The sequence below is a fragment of the Ctenopharyngodon idella genome, chromosome 4, assembly GCF_019924925.1.
Source record: "Ctenopharyngodon idella isolate HZGC_01 chromosome 4, HZGC01, whole genome shotgun sequence".
In the NCBI taxonomy this organism is placed as follows: domain Eukaryota; kingdom Metazoa; phylum Chordata; class Actinopteri; order Cypriniformes; family Xenocyprididae; genus Ctenopharyngodon; species Ctenopharyngodon idella.
The window spans coordinates 8,847,459-8,868,502 of NC_067223.1; the positions used below are offsets into that span (position 1 = coordinate 8,847,459).

At 39.9% G+C, this 21,044-nt stretch overlaps 1 protein-coding gene across 3 annotated transcripts in view; it reads left to right on the top strand.

The window, feature by feature from the left end:
* The window catches only part of plxna4 (plexin A4), a 146,067-nt gene extending 125,819 nt beyond the window's left edge, over positions 1-20,248 (top strand). For all 3 annotated transcript variants that reach the window (XM_051889881.1, XM_051889880.1, XM_051889882.1), the window contains exons 4-5: positions 5,020-5,151; positions 20,144-20,248. In XM_051889881.1, coding sequence (XP_051745841.1) covers positions 5,020-5,151; positions 20,144-20,248 — 237 coding nt within the window. The remainder of the gene's footprint in view (positions 1-5,019; positions 5,152-20,143) is intronic.
* The last annotated feature ends 796 nt before the right edge of the window (positions 20,249-21,044 follow it).

The following is a 21,044-nucleotide window of genomic DNA, read 5'->3' on the forward strand; positions in this document are numbered from 1 at the left end:
TAGAGCCCTGGTAATTAAAATCCTGCCGCGGTACCGATCCGCTGATTGCAAAGAAGAAACCGGAGGGACAAACGGATCAGGAAATCTGATTAGGTCTCTCCTCCGCAGGGTTCTGCCTGTGAGCTCCCTGAGACACCGGGGCCTGGCTTTGTACACGCATGCACGCACACGTGTTTTGCGGATCAGAGCTTTTCAACAACCTCAATCTCATAACCCGGCAACCAAAACAAAGCCTTTCTCTCTTGTGAACATGGCATCTTGCTGGGCGCGACGTGTTTGGAGCGGAACAGGTCCATGTCTCATTCACTCGTTAGTGACAGAAATGCCATATTAGAAGGACCAGTTGCCTGGCTGCGGCGATACCTGATAATGAAGCCGTCTGATGGTTTGGTGTGTTTTTGCTAACAGAGTCCTTTTAGTCTTTGCACTTGTGCTTGTGCTTGTATAAGTTGTGATTGTTTGGCACTGGCACTTTTGGCAGTGTTTGCATGCTCAATCTATGTCTTTTAAGCATCCAGTGGACTAAAGGAATTATGCAAACAGGCCCTCAAAATTAGTTTGCAAATGGCAGTAGCGCCCTATGCACTGAAATGAAAAACTCTGAACCGTAAACCTTTCAGAGGGATTTATGTTACATATTCTTCATCTTCAAGTACAGCATTGAATGTTTATTATATATTTACATTTATTCACTTAGCTTACAAATGAGGGAAAATACATATATTTGATCTTTAATATATCACTCCACAGGCACTAGTGAATTTGGCCCTGTTATCTGCAGTCTAGAGACCCTGACCACCAAAGTCTTTATTCCCCACTGAAATCATCTCATTTTTTTATTGCCTAATACTTAGTTCTCACCATGACGGCAGACAATGGCTTTCAGGACATGATCATCTTTAATTCCCCAGCTTAGCGTCAGCCCATTCAAGTTCCTTTTGCAAAACCAGTCGCCTTCAGCCAAGTATCGATGTTGCAAAATGGGAATTTGCAAGTTTCTTTCAGCATTGATTGACATTAAGAGACTTTCCAGTCCACCCACTCTCGCTGTTTACTACAGCACACTCCGACTCAGCCAATGGAGGCGTCGAAAACAAAGCAAACCTTTCGTTCCACTTTCCTTGACTATAGCAGGCTGGAACACGTCAAGATCTCCCAGTGCGTTAAGAGTGCTGATGTGTAGGTTCTATCTCAAACCCTCTCGGGGGATTTGACTCAAAAAAACAGAAAACAATCGCTCAACATCTTGACACAGAATCACTCACGGTAGCGAGGCCGATCTGCTTACAGAAGTCGACACGTGCAGCTCTATTTTTGTTATAGTTGGGGTTTAAATGTCATAGATCAATATCTGTGCATCAGAGTAGCTCTTGCTTCTAAAGGAACTCTCGAGGGAGCGTCAGCACACCGCCTTAATCGTAGTGGCCTTCACCCAAACACTGCCTGGTGTCTGGTGTCCAACGAGTTTGTACTGTCAGATGTGCACCTTTGCAGCTAATGCTCTGTTGAAGTTATTTGTAGTTTTCTTTTGTCACAGCTCTTCAGTAACTCAGTGCCTCTTCTCAGCTTTGTTCTATATCAGTGCCGGGTCGTTTTGAGCCGTAATGTAATGGGCAACCAGAAGCATCCTGTGTGCCATGGCGAACAGACTTCTGCTCTGTGTGAGTGGTGTATTCGTGGCACTGCTGTTGCCCTCACAAATGGAGAGTGTGGGCTATCTCACGCTCATATTAAAGGAAACAGAAGGAACACCTCCCAAGTGACTGCAGCTTGTGGAAGAAAAGCTCACTGAAAGATCACAAGACTGCTTTTGCCAAGGTTAAATTTATGGTTTTTAAAGAATTCTATCGCTTTTTTTTTTCCTCTGCAAAATGCTTTAGTTAACAGCAGGCCTTAGCAAGGGCTGCCTTGTGCCTGCTGGTGCAAAAGTAAAGCGTTCTCCTGAGATAGGTGCTTACGTGCTTATGCAGATTTTTCTGAAGTCAATGGCAGTTGCTAGATAGAGAATAAGAATCTGAGTTTGAAAGGGCAGCCATCACTAGTCGGATACCACAGGAGTGCTGACTGAAAGGATTTTGATTGAGTGGGGATTACATGACGTTTTACTTTGCATTGAAATGTACCACAATAAAAAATATTTTGGGCTGCTATACATTCATATCAATAAATAAATGCTCCTTTGTAGGCAGGCTATATGAATCAAGAAAGAATTGGATTCTTTTTGCATGTTTTATTTTTAAATAAAATTAGTTTAAAGAAAACTCTAAGCTAACCTAAAAGGATTAAAATAAAATAAAAAGATTAAAAAAAGATTAAAAGAAAAATGATTATCAGGATTTAATTGCTTTGTAGATTTGTCCAGTTTTACATACATAAGGACAAAAAAAAATGCTTCTGCATTCATTAGTTACTGTAGCTGGAGGGTAAAAAAAGTAAGGTCCTTCAGTGAATAAGACGCAGTTTTGGGATACCACACGAGTCGCCAACTGTTTTAGTGAATTCATCCCACAGTTTTTGAGAAAATAGTCTACACCATCAGTCTTAATCTCTAGTCATATCACTGGCCTGATACCAGGGCTTAAGATGAAGTTATTTTGAACCAGAGAAAATTGCAGTTTCCATGGATGCTGGGTAGAGTCCTGCCCACATTATGAAGCTGCAGAGCTCCTGTGGTTATGGCTTCCTTTATCACCTCTCCTCTCCTTCTGTTTGCTGTTCCCTTAGCTGATCTTAAAGGGATAGTTCACCCAAGAATGAAAATGCTGTCATCATTTACTCACCCTCAAGTAGTTCCAAACCTGTATGAATTTCTTTGTTCTGCTGAACACAAAAGAAGATATTTGGAAGAATGTCCGTAACCAAACAGATCTTGCCCCCCACAGACTACCATATTATTTATTTTTTCCTACTGTGTTAGTAAATCTTCCTTTGTGTTCAGCAGAACAAAGAAATTCATACAGGTTTGGAACTACTTGAGGGTGAGTAAATGACGACAGAATTTTCATTTTTGGGTGAACTATCCCTTTAACTACAGTCAGTCTGCCATTCTCTACTATACTGCCCTATGACAGTGATGCTTTAACCTCTGCTCTATATCAAATGTTACAAATGAGCAATGCTGCAACATTACCTTCATCCTTTTTCATTCATATACTGAATAAAAAAAAACTGTAATAAAAAAAAAACACTTTTATTATGCATAATACAGTGACCTTGATGTAAATTATGAAAAACAGCTGTTTACTATCAGTGTTCTTTGTAATTTAACCTTGACTGCATTTAAACACTATAATTTAATGTGTAACCTCACATGACTGGCCACTGTTGTTACAGTCCATAGCCACTAGGGGGATGTTTTGAGACTGTGCAGTGGTTAGTGCATACCTGTGGTCACACAGAGCACAATACATGGAGCAGAAATGTGCAGGATTACTTCTACTCCAAAATTAAAGAGTTCTATTTTAAGAGTACACAGTCTGCAACAAATTGTAATTGTAAGTTTTAGTTGCAGAAGTATTTAGTACAAACACACACAGAATGTGTGACACTGAGGGAGAGATAATAAATGTACAGTTGGTGTCAGAGTCATGGCTTTGAACTGGAATTAAATCCAAATGATTGTGTGATACACAGATTAGCGGTGTAATCCAATCAGGATTTAAAGAATATAATCCACTTTATTGATATTGAAATGAAAGGGAGAGAATTATATTGTTTTGTTCAAGGCTTAGGAATTCAGCAGTTTATAATCATGAAAAAAACATTTCATAAAACCAATATTGTTCATTTATTAATAAAACCTGATATACTTTAGGACTAATGAACTGCTGCTTGATTTTATATTGGGATTCTAATAGTCCTGTGTCGCTCTGTTGACTTGTGTATTTTATGCATATTAGCATGTAGTTTTTTTATTTTTTTTATTTTCCTTCTCTATCTGTGAAAAGATACTCTCCTTTTGTACCATCATGCTAACGCTAACAGACATGCTAATACTCATCCCCTGTGGCTAATTTGTTTAGCTAGTGTTGTGATAATGTCCATCCGCTTCACCTGGCCCCTCCAGTGATCTGTCGGACCACTCCATGTGTCTCTCTCGGGGCTCGACCGGGGCTTTGCAAGCCCTCCTGCAGTTCATTCTTCCACTGTCCACACGCTGCCATCCCAAACACTGCAGCCCTTCCTGGCCGAAACCTAATCCCAGCCAAATTAACCAGCCCTCGATCTAAGAGATTAGATAACCTTCTTGCTGAATAAGGCTTTGGCTCGTGTGAAGGGTTTTTGCTTTCTTCCGCCCCTTTCTTTTCTGTTCTCTTCTTTTGTTTCTAGTGCTTTTTTTCCTTTTTATTTGTGACCCTCAGCATACAGTACTAGAAGCCCCAGAGAAAGTGGACGCAAAGCCAGAGGGAACACTTGAAACTTCACAGAAACTTAGGGAGGGACTTTTTGAAGTGGTGCCACAAAATTATTTTAGACGTCTCTTGTGGTAACATGATCTTGGGTTGACAGGACTTGCGGTCTGATGGGACTCCAGGCCATAAATTCACATAGGAATGGATATGATACCTCCTAAACTGTTTAGTGTCAAAAAAGGGAAAGGAAATTGCTCATTCATTCTTTCATAATGGGTTATCAGGTGTATTGTAATGTTTAATGGCAGGTATAAAGACTTAAGTTCTCACAGGGCTCTTTAGTGAGTGTGTTTGGTTGGAAGATGTAGTCTGGAGGGAGGCTAGGGTTATATCAAGACCTGAACTGAGTGTGAGTGTGCACTTTTTGCGTCAGCAACAACAGATGTTCAGATATAGTCATGAGACCTCCATCACTGCGGTCCAACTGAGTGAGAATGTTACAGCTCTCTGCTGAACCTGCAATTTATGGCACGTAACGTCGCCTACAGCTGTCTAACAACTTAACAACTCTTTCCCCTTCCCGTCTGATTTACTTTTTTTTTCTTTCACACGTTACTAATGTATTAATGGTCGAGTAACACAGTGTCTTTTTTCTCTCTCCTTTCAGATTCGGGTAGATGGTCCTACCTACGGTGCTTTACAGTACGAAACCATCCAGGTGGTCGACAACGGGCCGATCCTGAGAGACATGGCCTTTTCTTCTGATCAGCACTTCTTATATGTGATGTCAGAGTCACAGGTGAGTCACTGCTACCATTTGCTCAAAATGCATCAGGATTTACGCAGCACATAGAAGCTGGGAAAGAGTGAGAGATAAAATTATACCAGAATTTGTGGGTTTCACTTACTGTAATTACAGCCTGAGAGGTGCGCTTGGACAGCCAAAGAGAGGATGAGACATTCCATATTATAAAAAGTGACAGGTGATGGATTGGTAGATTAGATTTTCACACACTGTGTGTGCAAAATACACACACAATTTGCACATTAGGATATGCCTGCTCAAAATGGCCCAATCGGTGTAATGGAGTAGATTTGGCTCTGTCCCTGATGTCTTTAGCACTACTGAAGCTTGTAAATCTCGAAATCAGAAAAGCACTGCATGCACTCAGTGCTGTAAAAACATCCTAACTCAAATAACCTGTCATCAGGGCTTTTCTTGTGACATAAATAATGCTTTTCATATTATCCAAAATATACCACCTTTTTCCATGTCTACACTGTTTGTCATTTGGTGGAAAGTATCATGTCTGCTGCATGAATCAAAATAACACTTGAAGTGTTCTTGATGTGACAATTAGGTGTTTTAACCTTTGACCTCTGACCCCTAGAAGAGATTCTCCACTCTTTTATATAACCCTGAACACTCTTGTCTGCACTTATCACCAGGATTTAAGGCTTTCAGCTCTCTCTCTTTCTCTCTCTCACACACACACACACACACACACACACACACACACACACACAATACTTACAAACTGTTAAAGTATCCCAATACTTAGTTCGAATATCAAGGCAAATTCAAGATGACATTTTTACCCACAAATCCTTTTACTTCAATACAATGCTTCTGTAATGCCACACTCTGGCCTGAAAGCGGATGGTCAGGCAATGTCACGATTTATAGCAAAGGCTATAAATCTGAAATCTCATTCAGTAAAATTCATTTCACTAGCAGTGAGGGTCAGTGGACGGCATCCTGGGATTTGAGGCACAGCTCAGGTAGACCTAGTCAATCACATTGGCTAGACACAACTTATAAATTGCCTAGTCTGCAAAAGTTACTACTGGATAGTTTTAGAAATTGTGTTTGGACACTGCCTGTTTATAGCAGCTAAAGGTGTAGTCACATTTACCTTTGCTCTTTTAATGGGAATCCACGTGATCAGGAATTTTTATTTGATGGCAAAAGATTTCCCCATGCAGATTTTGAGACTGAATCAAGTTCGTCACACAGATTTGACAAAATGACCAACAGAAAATGGCTTGGTTAGAAAGTGACTTCTGTGTGACCTGTGTTTCACACATTGCTACCCTATTGATAATAGATCTTTTTTGCTAATGTGACCGCACCTTCCACCAGAACACAATATTTCCTACATCCTAATGATTTGCCACATCAATACAGACGTTAAACTAGAATCTAGGCTTTTTTGGTCACTCTCGCCAACTTTAGCTATGCTGTAAACATAATTTAAGACCAATTGAAAGTGTGGTTTAAAACTAGGCCATGATCATCTACTCAAGTCTTATGGGAAAGGAAAGATGGTGTTTTCTTTGACGTGAATAAATACCAGAGCTGGACCTGTGGTGTTCTGCCAGTGAATAATCTCACCCTGTTGCAATTAGCCTATTAGCCCAGTTAGAGAGTTGTCGTCTGGTTTCTGTTTAGTCCCAAACATCAGGGGATCACATCTACTGGGGAATCATGCATATATTTAGAAGCTATTTAGTGAACATGCATTCTCTCGTCCCACCTGTAATTCTGTCCCCCCCACAGCACACATGCACACGTGCACACTGAAAGATTTATTCTAGTTTGCTTTAAAATTTAATGATATGTGATGTAACACAGTGCTTCTTGCATCACTGCTGAATCTACAGCACCACAGAAAACCAATTATGTTTTACCTGATCTTGAACGAATGTGATATATAATAATGCCAAGATGGTGTTGTCCTCATGGCTGGACATAAACATACAGTGCGAATCAGAAAGACTCACAGGTTGCTGATGAATCTTTCACTGAATTAACTCTCAGAATCATTGACTCAAGTGAACTGCTTTAATGCTTTGATAGTTGTGATATATTTGCACAGATTCAGATCTCACTCAGACTGTTTTCATTTCTGTGTTTACACTTTCATTTGTTTTGCTGTGAATAACAGAGACTTGCCATTTTTTGGCTTGTTTCTTTGTCTCAGTCGCTTTCTGTCTGTCTATCCCACTCTCACAGTTTGTCTCTAGCTCTGTGGTTGAGATGTCTGCATTAATATTTATGACTGATAACAAAATGCAGAAATTCTCATGACTGTTTTTGCGGTCGAGCCTGGTGCATCTGCTCCACGCTTACACACACACACACAAACACACAAACACAAAATCGGTATCACTTAAAACGTTTACCCTTTTCATGTACCTCAAACTCTTTCACACATACACTCTTTTTTTTTGTTTGTGTTTATGAGGTGGTCCTGTGGTCTCTGTGCTCTGTGTTATAGTATAGCTTGGGGATTGCTTGGAAATTCAACATGATACACTTGTGACATGATACACTTGTGACTGAATCACTTTCACATATATATATATATATATATATATATATATACACAGTGCTCAGTGTAAATGAGTACACCCCCTTTGAAAAGTAACATTTTAAACAATATCTCAATGAACACAAAAACAATTTCCAAAATGTTGACAAGACATAATATAACATCTGTTTAACTTATATCATAAAAGTAAGGTTACTAATATAACTTAGATTACACAGTTCAGTTTTACTCAAATTAGGGTGATGCAAAAATGAGTACACCCCGCAACAAAAGTCTTCTAGGCATGGAATGAACAAGTTGGCGACATTTTGCAACATCTATCTTTTTCCATACTTCAAGAATGACCTCTTTTAGAGACTGGATGCTGGATGGAGACTGATGCTCAACTTGTCTCTTCGGAATTCCCCATAGGTGTTTGAGTGGGTTCAGATCAGGAGCCACTGAATCACTTTCACCCTGTTCTTCTTCAGAAATCCAACAGTGGCCTTTAGGATCATTGTCATGTTGGAAAAGTGCACGACGACCAAGGACACGGAGTGATGGTAGCATCTTCTCTTTCAGTATAGAGCAGTACATCTGTGAATTCATGATGTAGCTCCCCGACACCAGCAGCACTCATGCAGACCCACATAAGGACACTGCCACCACCATGTTTCACTGTAGGCACCATACATTTTTCTTTGTATTCCTCACCTTTGCGACGCCATACAGTTTTGAAGCCATCAGTTCCAAAAACATTTATCTTGATCTCCTCACTCAGGATAGAGTCCCAGTAGTCTTCATCTTTGTCAGCATGGGCCCTGGCAAACTCTAGGTGGGCTTTTTTGTGCCTGGGCTTTAGGAAAGGCTTCTTTCGTGGACGGCACCCATGCATGCCATTCCTCTGCAGTGTACGCCGTATTGTGTCATGGGAAATAGTCACCCCAGTTTGGCTTTCTACTTCTTTAGATAACTGCAGTGAACTTGCATGCCAATTTTCTTCAACTCTTCTCATCAGAAGACGCTCCTGTCGAGGTGTTAACTTCCGTGGATGACCTGGACGTCTCTGTGAGATGGTTGCAGTTCCATTTTTTTTTTACATTATTGTACCACTTTTGCTACAGTATTCTGACTGATAAGTAAAGCTTTGCTGATCTTCTTGTAACCTTTACCTTTCTGGTGTAAAGAAATTATTTTTTGTGACATTTCTCTTCCATGTGGTGCCATTGCTGACAGCATGAACTGTGAAGGGGTTTTAACACCCTTTTATAGTCACCTGTCTGCTGGACACCTGTGTAATGAATAATAAGACTCATCTGTGGTTGAATTCTTGTTAAATTAGACATTTGTAGTCTAAAATTTAGCTTTGCTCCAGAGGCTTTCAGTGGGGTATACTCATTTTTGCATCACCCTAATTTGAGTAAAACTGAAAATTTTGTTCTCTAAGTTATATTATTAACCTTACTTTCATGTTATAAGTTAAACAGATGTTATATTGAACTTAGTCTTGTCAACATTTTGAAAATTGTTTTTGTGTTCATTGAGATATTGTTTAAAATGATACTTTTCAAAGGGGGTGTACTCATTTACGCTGAGCACTGTATATAATTTATATATGTATATATATATATATATATATAATTTATATATAATTTTTGTATTAACTGCCTACATCCCAAATTTAGTGTATGCTAGAACAATCATGAGTACACACCGTTATATAAATTCCCTGTGGGAGAGCGGAGCAGAAAAACAAGAACTGTAGGTCGATAATCTCCTGCTGGTCCAGCCTTGAAGACACAGAGTGAAAGAGATAGAGGGAGGGAATGTGAGGGGTTTAGAGGCAGGGAATGATAGTGTTTGGGAGCTGAGGAGGTCTGGGTTATGTGTGTGATTATAGCTGATTGGTTGAACAGAGCTCAAGTTGTGCTGGGGTTCGAGAGCCCATAGTCCCCCCTACTGAGTCATTGCTGAGGTCAGCTGTGAGTATAGCACTGATCACGGTTCCCATGAAACCAGGCCTGTTGATGTCTAGCTTATACAGTAAGAGCTGTCAGATACATGAAGTCCACTACAGGTGAATGTTTTTATTTTATTTATCACCTTTGACACTTGCACCTAATTTCTTCTTCTTTATATGCAACAGTCAAAAGTCGGTAATTTCAACTTTGTAAATAATTGTTTAACAGTGGAATTCCTGGTGAAAAACTACATTATCCATGATTCTGCAAAGAAATCTCCACCAATCAGAGAATCAAAAGCACAAAAAACTCTTTAGTGCCCACCCACTCCCATGGAGCACTGCAAATTATGTCACAAACTACTTAAATATTTGTGTATACACCGATCAGGCATAACATTATGACCATTGAGAGGTGAAGTGAATAACACTGATTATCTCTTCGTCACGACACCTGTTAGTGGGTGGGATATATTAGGCAGCAAGTGAACATTTTGTCCTCAAAGTTGTTAGAAGCAGGAAAAATGGGCAAGCATAAGGATTTGAGCGAGTTTGACAAGGGCCAAATTGTGATAGATACTGCAGTGGTCAGTATCTATCAAAAGTGGTCCAAGGAAGGAACAGTGGCGAACCAGCGACAGTGTCATGGGCGGCCAAGGCTCATTGATGCATGTGGGGAGCGAATGCTGGCCCGTGTGGTCTGATCCAACAGACGAGCTACTATAGCTCAAATTGATCAAGAAGTTAATGCTGGTTCTCATAGAAAGGTGTCAGAATACACAGTGCATCGCAGTTTGTTGTGTATGGAGCTGCATAGCCGCAGACCAGTCAGGGTGCCCATGCTGACCCCTGTCCACCACCGAAAGCACCAACAGGGGGGCACGTGAGCATCAGAACTGGACCACGGAGTAATGGAAGAAGGTGGCCTGGTCTGATGAATCACGTTTTCTTTTGCATCATGTGGATGGCCGGGTGCATGTGCGTCACTTAACTGGGGAACACATGGCATCAAGATGCACTATAAGAAGAAGGCAAACTGCCGGAGGCAGTGTGATGCTTTGGGCAATGTTCTGCTGGGAAACCTTGGTTCCTGCCATCCATGCGGATGTTACTTTGACACGTACCGCCTACCTAAGCATTGTTGCAGACCATGTACACCCTTTCATGGAAACGGTATTCCCTGGTGGCTGCACAGTAAAACCTCCAGTGTTAAATATACACTGTTAGTGTTAAATTAACATTGCCAGTGTTTATATAATCCACACCGGATTATATAAACACCGGGTGACACTGGAAGTGTTAATTTAACACTGAATGTTTTACTGTGTGTGGCCTCTTTCAGCAGGATAATGCGCCCTGCCCTGCCACAAAGCAAAAATGGTTCAGGAATGGTTTGAGGAGCACAACAACGAGTTTGAGGTGTTGACTTGGCATCCAAATTCTCCAGATCTCAATCCAATCGAGCATCTGTGGGATGTGCTGAACAAACATGTCTGATCCATGGAGGCCCCACCTCGCAACTTACAGGACTTAAAGGATCTGCTGCTAACATCTTGGTGCCAGATACCACAGCACACCTTCAGGGGTCTAGTGGAGTCCATGCCTTGATGGGTCAGGGCTGTTTTTGACAGCAAAATGGGGACCAACACGATATTAGGAAGGTGGTCATAATGTTATGCCTGATCGTGTATACAGTATTTTGCAAAAAAAAGAAAAGAAAAAAAAGTGGTATTTCTACATAAACAATCAATATCTTTAAAAAATAGTTTTATTTTTTGGTTGGTATGGTTCATGGTTTATATTACTTTAACAGGCTAAAAATCTCTATGGGAAAAATACTTCTGAAACCAAGGCCACTGAAAAAGTTGGCTGGCACTGTTGGATACTATTGTACAACTGTCACTGATTGTCTCAGAAGATATTTTTAAAAAAAAGTAAAACACTTGGATAGATAATTTAAATATTTTAAATGAATTAGAACCGACGTTGCAACATTATTTTTTACTGTAAATTATAAGGAGACCTAATTTGAATAATGGAGCAACTTTTACCTTTGCTGATCACTTTTTTTTTTTTTTTGCTTCCTTCCTTCTCTCTCTGTCTCTTTCTCTCTCCCTCTCTTACTTTCTCTTTCTAATTAATCCCCTGATTATCCCTCTAATTAAATCTGGCTACTTTCCTGTATCATTTTAAACAGCAAGATAAATGTGTCTTTTTAAGGAAAGGGGCCAGACTGTCTGTTGAGAGTGATGCAGATTACAGTTATCAGAGCTTGCAGCTAATTATTGTGCTTGGCTTTTTGTCCACGTTTGTCATCCTTTCTTCTAGGGATAAGTGTTTTTTATTGTAACTTTAGACAATGTCAGTGTCAGGCGCGTGTGTGTGGTCAGAGGGACAGCTGTGAGCGCTAATGACAGAGGCCTCAGCTATAGTTCCTCCTGCATTAAATGAATGACAGTGAGGTTCAGAGCTCAATGGAGTTACACAAATTACTGGTCTTGGCACATTAAAGGCTTTTGTTGTCTCAGTACCATCCAAATGGAAGTTGTCTTCTTCTCTCCCGCAGTTTACTGTCATTTTACACTGGATTTTCGGATAGGTCTTTTGTGCAAAACCCGTCAGAGGTAAGCACGTATGCCTTGGCTTTGTCCTGCCCTAGAACGTTCTGTCCGCAATTTAAGACAATTGTTGCTTCAATGGCTTCATTTGAATCAAGAATCAATGCTCGTTTTCCCTATTTTCAGGGAAATTAAATTGATTTTTTTTTTTTTTTTTGTCTCTGTGTGTTTTTCATAACAGCTATGTCAGAGAGCAGGCTGGAGACGGTGGCTTCTCTACACTCTCATGCTTGCAGCATATTCATAATTCATGTAGGGCAAGTTGAAACTGCAGGTAGTATAAGTGTTAATAATTTAAGCGTGTCTCACACCAGCCAAACAGCTCAAAGTCAAACTCTTTCGTTGCAGATCAGCTCTTGGGCATTCATAGGTGGGATAAGGCATCTGCCACCTCATCAGAATAGGTTTAATAAAGACGACCTTTAATTTCAATTATGAGCTGCCATTTAACAGCGGTCCCATATGCAACGTTCTCTGCCAATCCCCCGGTGTGACATCCGGGTCTTGAAAATGTTTCGTTGTGTTATTGCAGTGGCCTACTTAGACTGCAGGCCATTGTGTTTGAGTGAATAGAAGTACTCAGGATGTCTGGACGCGTTTGGCAAACTTTCAGGGGAATTTTTGTAGACGAGAGCAAACAAATTTCTCCTGGAATGCTGATTGTGATTAAAGGAGTCTTGAATGGACACACAAATGTCAGTTTGGAAGCACATACATAGAAGAACACATGCAACAATAGTTGTATAGTATAGGGAATAGTTGTTGTTTATTTATTTATTTTTTTATTTGTCATGTCCTTTTGGGGTTGCCTCCATTTCGTGTCATAGTCATAAATGCCATATATTAAAAATGAGCTTTTGACTAGTTAAACTCTTTCATGACTTAGTTGAACCTAAAATTTAGAGTTTTCTGTCATCAACAACAAAGCTGGATCCTTCTGAGGACTTGAACAGATCCATGTGGAATCTCCAAGTTGCTATCTCGTAATTACAGTAATTTAGACACAGCATAAATGCAGTACTGGTAAGACATTTGCTTGGTTAATTTTTCCAAAGCATGTAAACAAAGCTGTGATGTTATCAACATGACTTGTTTGAGCGACCAGAAACTGCAACGTTGGCTCAACTAGTGCTGTGAGTTTGGTTGACCAATGGAAGACAAGAAGTGTTCAGAAAACAGTTATTATTTTTAGCACAAAAATCACCCACTTCACTTCTAAAAACAATAAAATATGTCCCTGTTTAGAGGAAAGAGCAATAAAAGGTGAGAGGAAAAGTCAGTGTTGTTGTTAGTTCAGTGTGTGTGTGTGTGTGTGTGTGTGGCTACTCTGATCTGTTTTCTATAGTGCGTTTAGGATGTGGTTTTTGGTTTTGGTGCCTGTAGGCCTAATGATGTCGTCTGGACAGAATCAGCTCTGATATGTTTGTGTGACGGCCGGGAGTGGAGTAGCAAGGCCTGAATGTAAATCCAGTTAGCACACAGAGTGGCTGGGTTCACAGCGCACATAATTGCATTTTCCGTCTGTGAAGACCCCAGGGCATGGAAGGGCACAGCCTGTTTAACCATGACTATGACCAGCTACCAGACCTGAGCACCCCCTGCGGTTCTGGGGATGGATGCATGTCAGATTTCGACCAAATGTCTCCAGAAAGACAGCTTTGTGGGGACACACCTGATGGGACTGAATAGTGTACTGTCAGAAGTGTAGGATTACGGTTAGTCTAGTAATTAGCTTTATTTAAAGGTGCTTCATCACAAGTAGACCATTCTTGACTTCCAGAACAGTATATACACAAAGCGATCCAACAACGGATCAATTGCTTTATGAACAATAGACGCCAATAGGAGGTTCTCACAGTGATGTAAATATAAATGTGTTAAGTGTCATTGTATGTAAATGGCAAATGGATTGAGAGAAGTATTTTTATTTAAAATTTTATTATATAAATACATTGCATGTTATGTGTGTTAATGAGACACTGTAATTTAGTTGGCAACAGCTCAGTGCTGCTGTGTTTGTTACTATGAGAGGGAAGAACATCGCAGCTCATATTACCAGCGTTCATCTTCCACTGACAAGCTCACTATACACGTATAAATGCACTTTTCATGACCCCCTCTGTTGCCCAAATGACAACGATATATTTCGTCAGCCAGGGTGTGTATATGTGTGTGCGCATTAGCAGTGAGATTCATTTAAGATGGACGTTGATGGATTCATTTCATAAATCAGTTATGATGAGATGTTGTCATCTGTCTTCTGCTTCACTGGTGGTTAAACATCCAAAAATGGGCAAATAGGAAAAGAGAGGGATACGTGTGCTTGTGTCTTTGTGTGTGTAGTTGTGTTAGTGTGTGTCCGAGGGAAGATTTCATTTGAATTTGAGGGTACTTGTGTTAGTGTTAGCTGCAGTTTTTGTGTTTGACATTTTATTTTTATTTTATTTTATGCTCTCTTATCTCTAGCAATAATAGAGCTTCCCTGTGATTGGCTGAAGCTCAGCTAATGTTTGATCAGCAGGTAATTGGCTGGGTCAAGCTTAGTGTGTTGTATGGCATGGATATTGTTCTTTCACAGGACAACAATGTCGGTTCTTCCCTGAAGCCTGTTGATTCTGTGACTCATCGGTTCTTGCAAACACAACATTATGCCGCTGATAAGGGCAACTGTCTCACACGCACACACGCGCGCACACATGTTTGTTTCTGATTATGGTGGAGAATTCCATTGTTTTTATTCTGAGATGATATTTTCTATCCCCTAACTATCTTCAGTTGTATTTTCATTAAGACAGTTAGTAAAAACTGATCCACAACTGAATGTACATAGTCTTGTAAATATCCAACGTAGCCATTTTAGGTGAGTTCAAACATTCAGTTTTTTTTTTAAACATACCCATAAATGCTATGTAGATAGTCAGCTCACTCGGTTTTGAAATATTCTGTCACCTTTCATGTTAGTTCAGCATCAGTCTGCCTTGAACTTTCATGGATGTACAAAAGAACTGCAAGAAATGACTCTCAGTGAGTCAGAGGAAGTTTGTTAATGCCAGCAGAGGAACGTTGAGCTACAGATGAGCCCAGTGGATTAGACTCCATAATAAACCACAGCTCAGCTCCGCGACGACTGAGAAACTCCGCCAGTCAGTCAGGTCTGTGGGATTTACCGGCGGATTTCATGAGGAGAGAGAAATGGAAGAGGACTTTGCTTGATTAGGTTAGTAGGGTGATTAAAGTAGGCTTGATGACCAGGTATTACAAAACAGGTGATGAGGAGCCTGCTTTATTTTGACACGCAGTGTGTCAATCTAAGCAGAAAACACTCAGATGGAGTGTCACAACTATTGTGAAAGCTCTTATATAGTTTAATTTACATGCATACTTACACAGACTCAATTTTAGAAGCGTTTAGAGTGAGTCTGATGCCTTAAAATGCTGCCTCCGTTTGGAACCGAACGAGAGATGTTAAAGGATACATTAATCTGTTGGGCAGTGTCATTTGTCAGTTTGCCTCATTATCTGCTGGTCTCAATCCTCTTACAGAGCTCTCAGATAAATGACTAATAATCTAAAGGATTTACGACATAATGAGATTCCTCAGTCGCCGCCACTCCTTTTCCAGCTCGGGAGGGCAGCGGGAAGTCCTCTTTCTGGACACATTTGTCTTCTTCCTCCTCCTGTTGTCTCCGTCTCTCTCTATCGCCGTGGGGAGCGTGTTAAAGCGCGCTCTGCTGTAGGCCACTGAGACGAAATGCAGAATTCACAGTCATGTATTAGATACGGCAGAGAGCGCACATCCACTCTACACCAGCGGAGTGCGCTATTCATAGACTCACTCGCTGCAGCTAACAGGAAGTGTGTGGCATATTAAAGTATGTGCTAGCTAAGAAGAATTACACATTTCCTGATTTGATTTTGATAGAATAGAATTTTAAATGATTAAGATTCATTTGATTCTGATCCATTTGGATATATCTATTAAAGTTATATTGTCTATTTTGGTTACATATTCTCAGCGAATGCAGTAAATTATATAGGGAACTTTACAAAACATTACAATTTTTTTTTTTTTTTTTAAATGATCAACATGGCCCAAACTATGTAGTTTAATCGCTATTTATTTAAAACATGATTTTGAGTCTTTATACATGATTCATTAAAAGGACTGGCTCAAATGAATCATTTGTTTGTGAATCAGTTAACACTTTTTCTACTGTGTTTCACTAAACATAACTTGTTAATAAGAGTTATTTATTATTATTATTATTATTATTATTATTATTATTAATGATGATGATAATAGCCATTGTTGATATACAAAAATAATTTTATGTAGTTATTTTAGCTTTTGCATTTTCAATGGTAATGTAGTTGAGACAGAATAAAAAAATTGTGGGGACAAGAGGGGGATCAAAAAATATTACAAGCTCACTTAATGAAATGCAGATTTTTTCTATGCTAAAATACTTTCACCAACTGAAGTTGGGTGTTCAAAAACCTGTTTGAAAGCAGTCATTATTTTTGCAATTCTGTCGACGATGCTAGTGGCACAAAAAGTACACACTTTGCCTGTAAGGTTAGGGATTTGACCAATATCTAGAGATGTGAATATAATAAAGACTCGGGGATGGAGTCTTGATTTGGGCCAATAATGATCCAGAATAACCTAGAAACACCCTACAAACCACTCAGAACACCTTAGCATCAGCATTGCAGTGTCCTGCCAAACACATCAGCATTATGGCAGCTGGTTTTGCACTGGCAGGCACCACTCACATATTCTTCAGAAAATGTGAAAATCTCATATTATTAAGTATTATTATTAAAAGAGAGGTGTGCAGACAGATGGCTCTGCTTCTACCCTAAAAATAGCATTGCTGTTCACAACATGTGATGATGGGGTTTATGCCTTAGCTGAATGAAGGAAGTGTAAACAAGCACGCGCATCCATACTCACACATGAGATTATACATTTCATCTATGGGCTGCTCTCTTATTAATTTCAGAGATTTTTTATCAGTCATGTGTGCCTGGTGCATACAGATCTGATGCTTTATCAAAGCTCTTGCCTTCAAAATCTGTGATTTCACCCCCCACACACATACAGAGCATTTAGACAGACATTTGCACAAGCACAACAAGCTCTTTCATAAATAGGAAGGAAACCCGTCATATCAGAGGGGAGAATTTCACGGGTGGCTCCTAAACCCTTATCATTTTCTAAAGGTAATGAGAGTCAATCTCCCTCTCTGCTCACTAAGGCCTAACCTGCGGTCTCTCAGGCCCCCTATGCTATGCTAAGGCTCTATCACAATGCCTGATAATTTACCTCTTCATAGCTGTGAAATGGAGGAAGAGAATTCAGGTGTGCAGCCGGAGAGTGACGGGGGGCTTTGTGGCGGCACCGAGACCAGCTGACAGGCATCATGTGTGCGTGACAAGAGAGAAATGACTTTTCTCCTGGATTTAGAACCTCAGACACAGCAGCGAGATCGAGCCATCTGGAGCACTCTTCCAAAGGATGCCCTCTTTCAGTCGCAACCTCCTGGTCTCTCTTTTTCACCCTCTGCTTTCTTCTCTTATACTCTTTATCTTTCTCTAATAGCTGTAAATGTAACTATCCCTTTTAAAGCCATTCAGAGGACTGCATTTCCTTTCTCTCATTCTGTTGGAAAAGTGTCTGATATTTACTGTAAATCCCAGTCAAAATGTTCTCGCAAAAGCCTCTGGGAAGGAGAAATCAGAGGCCAACATTAGACACAGTTTAAATCGATGTGCTTTTAGACAGCAGAGCCGACTGAGAGAGATTTCACATCATCTTGTTTCTTATGAAATGAGTAGGCTATAAAAAGGACTAACACAGCATTTAATAATAGGTTTAATCTTTTATTGTAACATAAGAACATAACGTGATGTAATTACTACAATGATTTTCAATAAATGTTTTTCAGGATGAGAACGTTTACATTCGACTCATACACTTGGCTGACAATTAAATGGATTGGTTCTCCCACAAATGAAAATTCTTTCATCAATTATTTACCCTAATGTTATTCCAAACCTGTAAGACTTTTGTTCATCTTTGAAACACAAATAAAATAATTTTTAATGAAACCAGAGAGATCTCTCTTCATCCATTGAAAGTTCATTCCATCAATACTTTGGCATTTCCAAAACATCTGACACTGTAAACGTATAATCCAAGTCTTCTGAAGAGACACAATCACTTTATATGATGATTTAGATTTAATATTTATACTAAAGTCTTATTTGGAACAATAAGAGTGTGAGTAATTGACACCATTTTCATTTTTAGGTGAACTATCCCTTTAATTCACAGGGGAGTTTTGTTGTTTAACAAACCCAAAAGTTTGCCCCATATATACACAGTCACATGACACTTTTCCAAAATTGCCTATTTCGACTGTGCCCAATAGGATTTTCATTCTCTCTCTCTCTCTCTCTCTTCCAAGCTCCCAGTCTCTGTGGTGGGACGGTGATTAAATTTTATTCATGTAATTCATTTCCATTGTGCCAAATACCCAAATTCTCATTAATGGCCAATAGTAGCCCCACGGCAATTTGCAGTGGTCAAAAGAGATTTTCAAAATTATTTGTTCTCCTTGTCAGTTGGAATATTCAATTACATCAGGTGCTTTTTGTCAAAAAGCAGTAGATAATTCGGTCTGGAATTTTCTCCTGGGTAGTTTGAGAAAACATTGACAAAATCGCCCTGTGAAGGCTGAAATGACCTTACATCCCCTCGCAAAATATTTAGCAAACAAACAGGCATCATGACAGTATTGATTTAGTTTTCCTGCATTGTTTTGAACCCATTTGTGTCATGTGTCCAAAATGCTTCACGTAAATGTTGCTGAGATATCTGCAAGAATTTTCTAGAAAGAGAGATAGTTTTAGAGACACAATTACACGCTGATGGATAAGCGCTGACACCAGAACAAGAGCGACGAACTTAAATATGAGCCATGATTCACTGCAACTGGTCACTCGGCTCTTATAAATGTTATAGTCAAATCTTCTCAATCTGAAAACGCAGTCTCACTCCCAAGCCTGATTGAAATGGGGAAAAAGGCCCATTTCTTTTTAAAAAATAAAATAAAAACAGCACTGTGGTGAGGCCAGTAATGATGTCATCTGTCATTCACCCAGCCTGACCGCTCTGGACCTATCAGCTGTCATCTAAGCTGTGATTGACAGTAGTCATCCACCAGTGACAAGTTATCAATCAAAGCACAAGAAAGCTGAGGGCTCCGGGCCGTAGCCATGGAGACAGAGATGGCAGAGGGTCCTCGCCTTCACAGCTCTTACATACTACGTGTATTTTAGTGCAGATTTCTCCTTTGGTTTGAATAAATTCGGTATGTTTCCCATCGGTGCCACAGCGCCTCTCTAGTTCTTAAGTGTTAATTGGCTGTAAATGGTAAGATGCTCTAGCTGGAGTTGACATCCCAGGATGAGCTCTCTTGGCAGATCCTTATCCCGCTGTGTGACCAAACGCCATGTTTATCGAATGGGTGTATGTGTGTTCTAATGATTCTTGTGTTTTTTGCCTCTTCACAATCTTTCTGCTTTCTGTTTGCATTCAAGTTTAAGCTGTTATCAGTTTTATGAAGGAAATTTAAAAAAAAAAAAAATGATATTTTTCTATTGCACATGAATTAAAACCCTGAGAAATGTCATTCCATCCACACATTTCGATGAACGACAAGAAGGTGTTCATTTTCAATGACATTTGACAGTATGAACCTTTGCGATGAGACGGTTGAGTTCAACTTATCCGCCTTTAATGTTGTAGCCGGTGTGAACAACTTAAGAGAGACATAAATGAATCAAATTCTCACTCCACACATAACCTAACCTCTCTTTCTCTGTCTCCAGCTGACCCGTGTCCCAGTGGAGGCCTGTGAGCAGTATTCGTCCTGTAACGAGTGTCTGGGATCTGGAGATCCTCACTGTGGCTGGTGTGTGCTCCACAGCATGTGAGTACAACCCTCCTGCACCACACTCTGTCCTGCACACCTACATTCAGACAAACTATCTGGGGATTATAGAAAGAGATAGTCCACCCATGTTCTGTGGAACATAAGATATTTTGAAGAATGCTGGTAGCCAAACAGTTTCGGTTCCCATTGACTTTGATTATTTGGACAAAAAATACAATGGAAGTTAATAGGAACATTCTTCAAAATATCCTTTATTTGTTTGTGTTCTGCAGAAGAAAGAAATACATATAGATTTGGAACGACATGAGGGTGAATAAATAATGACAGAACTTTCATTTTTGGGTGGACTATCCCTTTAAGTGCCATGTGGCATTAAGTGCCCTATTTTAACGTTCTAAGCGCATGGTCTGAAGCGCATGGCGCAGGTGCACTTAGGGCATGCCAGAATCCACTTTTGCTAGTTTAACGACGGAAAAAATGGTCGGTGCATGGTCCAAAAGGGTTGTACCTAGTCTTTTAATGAGTCATGGGTTTGTTTTGCGTTGTAACGTGCATTAAACCAATTACAGTGTCATCTCCCATTCCCTTTAAAAGCCAGGCGGATTGCAATTTACATGGCGGAATATAGACACCCTCAACCTGACGAGTCAGTTTAAATACATGTGTGTATTGCCACGATTTGTCAAATGACTAGCAATTTCAAATAAACAAATTCATTCGTCATTACTGCAAAGGGTAATTCTAATAAATGCAACAACTATCCGTTATGACATGTAGGCATTTTTATCTTTATGTACACAATAATAATCTTTTACATTGTAATCCTTTTATTTTTC